Source organism: Lepus europaeus, chromosome 19, assembly GCF_033115175.1.
Source record: "Lepus europaeus isolate LE1 chromosome 19, mLepTim1.pri, whole genome shotgun sequence".
Classification (NCBI taxonomy): domain Eukaryota; kingdom Metazoa; phylum Chordata; class Mammalia; order Lagomorpha; family Leporidae; genus Lepus; species Lepus europaeus.
The window spans coordinates 54,702,937-54,709,934 of NC_084845.1; the positions used below are offsets into that span (position 1 = coordinate 54,702,937).

Sequence of the window (6,998 nt, forward strand, 5' to 3'; positions counted from 1 at the left end):
GTTCCCCAGCCTGTATCTCCAGGGAGGCAGTAGGCAGAGGTGGGCTGGCCTGGATGTGCTTTGGGGAATTGGTGTTAGGGGTGGACTGGGCTAGAAGGCCAACCCCAATCCTGGTCACCCTGGTAGATTGTCCCCGCCAAGAGGGTCGCTGCGTCCTGAGGGTCTGGCAGAGCCCATCCTGGGTCTGCAGTGTCTGAGTCTTTTCAACCTGGGGATGTCTCATCTGGGTCCTGCTCACCCATCTCGCGCCCGGGTAGGTGTAGACATCTGTGTGACCAGGCAGGTGGGTGTAGTCAGGGCTGTACCTTCCCCACAGGACCTGTGGCGGATCCGGAGCCCCTGTGGTGACTGTGAAGGCTTTGACGTGCACATCATGGACGACATGATTCAGGTAGGCCAGGGCTGCGGCTCTGAGCAGCATCCCACCCACCCACCCACCCCATGAGGCCACGGGCCCCTGACAGTGGCTACCGTGCAGGCTGTGGCTCAGACAGGAGGCAGTGTATAGAGAGCTGCTCTGTTTGGGGCAGGGAGGGCAGGGCCCTCCATCCTGCTCTCACCACCGAGAGTGTTTGCTGAGAACCATCGTGCGCTGTCGGGGCCGTTCCTGCACCATGTTGTGCCCTCCCTACAGACTTACGGCCTGGGCCCCCTAGGACGGCTTTTCCAATGGCAGCTGCTGTGCTCTGTTGGGCAGCTTCCCAGGCAGCCCAGTGACCTGAGGCAGTGGTTTCCATTCAGGGGAAGGACAGGTAAGGAGGGCCCTGCAGGGCGATCTCCATGTTGGCACCGCCCTGAGCTTCCAGCAGCAGGGACTGGGTCAGCTGCCAGGGTCCGCATCCCCAGAGCCTGGGGCAGCCGCCGCTGCACAGTGGTGTCAGGATCTGTGATGACTGGCGGGAGTCATGATCTTCTGCAGGAGAGAGGCGAGGCGAGGAGCCAGGGCTGTTCCGCGTGGTGAAGAAGTCCATGGTGCGCAGTGGGCACTGTGCGCTGCCCGCAGGCTCCACAGGGGCCCACCCGGGGCCCACCTGCCCCTCCTCTTGCTTATCCAGAGCTCACATTTTTTGTATGAATGTGGATTGCTAGTGTGAGGTTTGATTTTTGTTTTTGTTTTAAGATTCATTAATATTTATTTGAAAGGCAGAGTAGCAGAAATCTTCCATCTGTTGGTTCACTCCCCACATAGCCACAACGACCAGACCAAAGCCAGGGTCCAAGAACGTCATCTGGGTCTCCCATGTGGGTGGCAGGGGCCCAAGGATTCGGGCCAGTGCTTGCTGCCCCCTGGTGCTTTAGCAGGGAGCTGGATCGGAAGCAGGGAGTGACTGGACTCCTCCAGCACTCCAGTGTGAGATAGGGGCGCCCTGAGCGGCAGCTTGGCCTGCTTTGCTGTGACCCTGTACCACATGTGCACTTTTTTTTTTTAATTTAAAGATTTTTATTTATGTATTCAGAAGGCAGAGTTACAGAAAGGCAGAGGTCTCCCATCTGCTGGTTCACTCCCAAATGGCTGCAATGGCCAGAGCTGGGCCTATTCAAAGCCAGGAGCCAGGAGCTTCTTCTGCGTCTCCCACATTGGTGCAGGGACCCAAGCACTCAGGCCATCTTCCAGTGCTTTCCCAGGTACATTTGCAGGGAGCTGGATCAGAAATGGAGCAGCCAGGACTCAAACCAGCATCCATATGAGTGCTGTGCCACAGTGCCGGCTCCTGTTTTTTAGACAGTGAACGCAGTGGCTGTTTGACCCACCTGGCCCAGCAGACCACCAGCGCAGCTGTTCCACGTTTCCAGAAAGCTCTTCTGCTAAGATGTGCGCACACACACACACCTGGGCTCCTCTCACCCTTCCACCCCGAGAGGCCTGTGCTCTGGGTCTCTCTCATACCCTTGCTCCTGACCTCTCCCTGACCGTCCCCATCCCACGTCTGCATCTCCCCTATGCTCAGAGCACATGGCCGGGGTGCTGGACGCCTCCCCTGGGCGGTGGGCAGTGACCTGCAGGTATCCCCCATCCGTGCCCAGTCCCAAGCCTGGCCCCTCCCAGGGCTGCCTGCCTGTGACCCAGCTTCATCTCACTCCCGCCTGCCACGCTTGGGCCGGGCTCCGCCCTGCAGCTCCTCTGTCCCCTGGTAGTGGTTGGTCAGGTTCCCATGGAGTCCCTGCCGTCCTCCACTCAGAGCCGAGGGCAAAGCCTGCATTGCGCCCTCCTGCCCTGTGCAGCGCTGGCTGTCTCCGCCCTGATCCCACTTGGCGCTGTCCATGCTCCTTCCTTGTGGCCCTTCTGCTTGTTCCCTCAGGACAGTCTGCAGCTCCCTGTTCCCGCCTGGCTGACTGTCTCTCCCTCCAGCCCCAAGCCTCTGCCCCTGATGGCACAGCTGTAGTGGCCGTGGGTGGGTGAGCGGCCAGCATTGCAGGTTTCACTGGTGTAAGCATTTGGTTACCAGCATTGCTCAAGCGAGAGGCATTGCCGCCCATTCTCACGAGGGAGAAAGTGAGGCTCAGAGGGCACAGGTGCTGAGGCACCAGCTACAGGTGGGCAGGGAAGAAGCTGCTGCCTTGACAGGCATTGGGCATCCTGCGAGGTCCGCCCACGCGACTGCACGTCCTGGAGGGGAGGGTGCCTCTGGCGTGAGCCCTGGAGCTGCCGGTTCTTCTTTGCAGACCCCCAAATCCCCTTCTCCTCCCAGCGTGCCCTGGACTTCCGGGAAAGCAAGGAAGCCGAGCCCCACCCACTGTGGGAGTACCCCTGCCGCAGCCTGTCCCCAGCCCAGCAGATCCTGACCTTTGATTTCCGACAGCCGGTGCCTCAGCAGCCTCTGCGTGCCGAGGGCTCCTTGGAGCTCCAGAGGTGAGTGTGGGTCTGGGAAGGCAGCTGGGACAGCTACCCTCAGGAGGACTTGCCCGCGGGAGAAGCCCACTGGCCGGGGAGGCTGTGACTGTGGGCCTTGCAGATGGGGGCTGCCTCGGCTGTGTCTGGCCCTGTGGTGCGGTGGCTCCCAGCCTCTGGCAGGGGCCAGCAGGGGCCCCCGAGTGGGCTTTGCTCACCTCCTGCATCTGAGCGCCTTTGTTGGATCACAGCTGCAGAGAAATGTGAACTTGGTTACCATGGTTACCCATCAGCCCATGTTCCTAAACTCTCCTGGGAACTGAAGCAGGTTAGGAATTGTGAGGGCTGCTCGCTACAAGGTAGGGTCAGGTCCATCCAGCGCCAACCCCTTCACAGAACAGAGCTGCTGCTCCCCCCTAACCAGAGCAAGCACAGGAACCCAGGGCTCCCAGCCTGAGCTTCTGGCTGGGGTCTTCAGCCTTGGTGCCAGAGCTACATTCTGAGGGGCTGGCCCTGCCCAGGTGCACCGAATGCTTGGCCAGGCTTCGAGGAGCAAGCAGGGCCTGGGGCTGCGGCAGCTCTTGGGGCTGCATGGCTCTGGGTCAGGTGGGGGTCAGGAGTTCCCAACTGTGCAGGATAGAGGTGGGAAGATCAGGGGTTTCTGGTTAGTAGAGGGGTCCATGGCTATGCCACCCATCTCATGTTTCTGCTCGTCTCAACCCCCTGCCCCCAGGCCTGGAAGGAGCCATGGAGTTGTCCTCTGGATGGAATACCACCTCACACCGGACCACACGGTCAGCACCGGCCTCCTGCAGCCTGCAGAGGACCAGGTAGGGCTGGCTCTGCCTGAGAGCAGGTGCCAGGACCTTGTGCCCTGTCTTGTGTTCCTCAGGCTGAGTAACTCCTCTGCGGCCCTGGGTTGGTGCCTGGGCGGGCAGGTGGCCCATGTGTCAGGGCGCCCTCAGTGTCCCCTTGCTGCTCCCCTCACAGGGGGACTGCTGCTGGAACCCCCACTGCAAGCAGGCTGTGTACTTCTTCCGTACCCCGCTGGACCCCAGAGTGCCACTGCAGGGACCCCGGACAGTCCACTATGCTGTGGAGTTTCTGCCCCACACCGGAGACGTCACCATGGAATTCAGTCCTGTAGACGTCCAGGTTTGAGACTCGCTTGTTGCGAAATAAAGTGGCCGGGGCTCTGAGTGGGTGTGGCTTTCTGGGGAAGGGAAGCCCGAGAGTGCACCTCTCCTCCTGGACCTGCCCAGCCCCAGGGTGCAGAGGAGACCTCTTCCTTTTAAAATTTTGATTTTTTTTATTTGAAAGGCAGAGAGATCAGTCTGCTTGCTTGTTCATTCCCCAAATGCCCACAACAGCCAGGGTGGGCACAGGCCAAAGCCATAGGGATCTCTCAGGGAGGTGTCAGGGACCCAAGTACTTGAGCCATCACCTGCTGCCTCCCAGGGTGTGCATTAGCATAAGGAAGCTAGAATTGGAGCAGAGCCAGGACACAAGTCCAGGCGCTCTGATATGGGATGCACACACCCCAGGTGGCATCTTGACCACTCCCCAAATGCACAGCCTCTTCCAGTTCTGCACCTCCGCACCGCTGGCTCCAAGCTGGCCAGCACCAAGGGCTGGAGGGGCCAGGAGACCACCATGCTTATGGCGCGGAGAAAGCTCCTAGGCGGTGCTCCCTGTCTCCCGCCCCAGAAGCATAAGGGTCTCCTTGGGCTGTAGAGGTGGGGCTGTCCACATGGCTCCCTGAGCTGGGCAGTGCTGATGGAGGAACCTTCTTCACCTGCCTGCTTCCTGGGGACATCTGGGTCCCAGGCCTTGAAGACCCTGGCAGGGCCGGCTGAAAGGACGGGGTTCACCCAGATTACCTGCGAAGTATTTCAGCCCCCCCACTAAGCACCAGGCTTCTGGCAGACTGCTCTGAGGCAGTCACTGAGGTGCAGACCAGGAAAACCGCCCTCAGAACAGGGAGTGGGAGTGTGGCCCCGTCCCATGGGTCCCCCAGGTGTCAGAGGGCCCCTTACCACCCCCTTGGAAGTCTTGGGTGGATGGGGTCCCAGGCAAGGTGGCCACACACAAGCTGCCCTTTTGCAGCTGGGCTCCCAGTTCTTGGAGGAAACAGGAGATGCTGAGCCAAAAAACGAACTCAGATGGCTTGGAGGCCTAGCTTTTCTGGGCAGGCTAACGCTGTCCATCCGGTGGCTGGGGCAGGAAAGGCTGTCCCCCGACAGTCTTCCCCCCACGGCCCACCCCAGGCTGCTTAGCTCCTGGGTCTGGAGTCAGGGCAGGGCTAGCCCCCCAGCTTGGCGCGCAAATAAATGCAGAACACTGGCCTTGAGCCTCACAGTTTTATTCTCCTTGGTATCCATCCTTCCTTTCAGCACCAGTAAAGGAAAAAAAACACCTCTCTTTCAAAAGATTTCATCACGTGTGACGATCGGTTCTCTTCTGGGGAAGAATCGTCTACATATATATTTGATAATGTTTTTGCCAAAACCTTAGGTGTGCTTACCATATAAAACCCCTAATGTCCCATGAAGATACAATACAGAAAAAAATACAGAAATTAAAAAAGGTTTTTTTTCCTTTTTTAAAACAGTATTTCTAAATCTCAGCAAGTTAATACAATAGTTAAAAAGCATCAGGGCTAAATACTGAAAACTCAGGGTGGGTGTGGACAAATGGAAATGAATGCTTCCTTCCCAGGCTGACCCAGTGCCTCATGGCCTCTCGAGCCTGAGCCAGGGCGGACGGAGCCTTGGTCTGGGGCCTGGGCGGCCCCTGTGTCCGCTCCCTCCCAGGACTGGGATGCCATAGAGTCTGAGATCCCGGCAGTTTTTTTTAAAATGGAAGTGGAAAAGCCTGGCTTGTACACAAGCCCTGGAGTCTGCAGGCGCAGCATGGAGGGATAGGACGGGGCTGGTAGGCAGATGTCCCTCCTCTGGACCCAGGACCTGGCTGGGCAGAGGTGACCTTGTGATGACAGAAGATGACCGAGGCACAGGGCGCTGTGACTTGCCTGAGGCCACCTGGGAGTCAGGAGGGAGGCACACATGTGGCCCTGACTCCACTTGTGCTCCCCTCTTGGAGCAGAAGCTGCTGGAGCCTCCGCCTTGCTGTGTTGCTCACACTGGGAGGCCTAGGAGCTGGGCCTGCCCGCAGATCCAGGCCTGTGTGGGTCTAGAGTCCCAGTTGTTCTCAGAGCAGGGGACTCACACCATGAAGCCAGGCCCTAACAGGCTGTACCCTTGGAGAAGGAGGCGAGGCAGAGAGCACTGGGGGGACTTGGGCAAGGGAGGGGCCTCCTGGGCCCGGGGGCCGCAGGCAGGCCAGCGTCACAGTGGATGCACGTTCTTGCCAAGCTCTCCATGCTTTGCAGTGTGTTCCACCCCCTCCCAGCATAGGGCCTGGCCCCTTTTTGCGGTTCAGTGTGTGTGACAAGGCACAGCTTTGGCGCGCCAGCACCAGGAGGTTCCAGTAGCTGGGACCTGGTGCTCCCATCAGCCTGGCCACGCCGAGCTGGCTCTGAGCCAGGCTGGATACGCAATCAGGGCGCTTCAAGGAGGGAGGCCAGTGCAGGTTGTCACAAACTGTACCTTGCGTCGGAGCCTGGCACCTGCAGCAGGCAGAGGCCTCCCTGTGAGACTGGGGTGCAGCCCAGCTGTTTAAAGGCAGGACGGCAGAGGCAGTGCTGCTGGGCGCCTGGGAGCTGGAGGCCTGGAGCAGATGGGGGACCGTGGGCTGTTGGCTGCTGTGCTGTGCTGAGCCAGGGGCCTGGGGCTGGTCCCGGGTGAAGGGTGGCATGGTGGCTTCTGTGTGCCTGCAATGCCAACCAGTACCACCCACCACTGCCCCGGTCCAGCAGCAGCTGTTGGCCTTGCCAGCTCTGCCTGCACACTGGTGAGGGGAGAGGTGTGCTCTCCACTCCTTGGCCTTCTGTCCCTTTCTCTAGGATCCCCCAGCCCTGGCTTGGCCAGGGTAGTAGCTGCTGAGGATGGGCCCGGGAGGCAGAGCCCAGCCCCACTCGGAGGCAGGCAGTTCCTGAGCTCAGTCAGCCATGGCGGGGTGGGGGTGGGGACGTCTCCAGGGAAGGATTGGTCCGAGCCAGAGAGGTGGCCCGAAGGGAGAGGGGATCCGAAAGGAGAGGATGTGTTTT

The 6,998-nt window shown here is 59.9% G+C and overlaps 1 protein-coding gene across 4 annotated transcripts in view; it reads left to right on the top strand.

The window, feature by feature from the left end:
* Positions 1-4,029, top strand: part of PRMT7 (protein arginine methyltransferase 7) — a 47,421-nt gene extending 43,392 nt beyond the window's left edge. For 2 of the 4 annotated variants that reach the window (XM_062177883.1, XM_062177884.1), the window contains exons 15-18: positions 317-391; positions 2,691-2,851; positions 3,564-3,660; positions 3,821-4,029. In XM_062177883.1, coding sequence (XP_062033867.1) covers positions 317-391; positions 2,691-2,851; positions 3,564-3,660; positions 3,821-3,991 — 504 coding nt within the window. In that variant the 3' untranslated portion in view covers positions 3,992-4,029. Of the gene's footprint in view, positions 1-316; positions 392-2,664; positions 2,852-3,563; positions 3,661-3,820 lie in introns of those variants that run through there. The other 2 variants (XM_062177885.1, XR_009864506.1) reach the window with 2 other exon arrangements.
* The last annotated feature ends 2,969 nt before the right edge of the window (positions 4,030-6,998 follow it).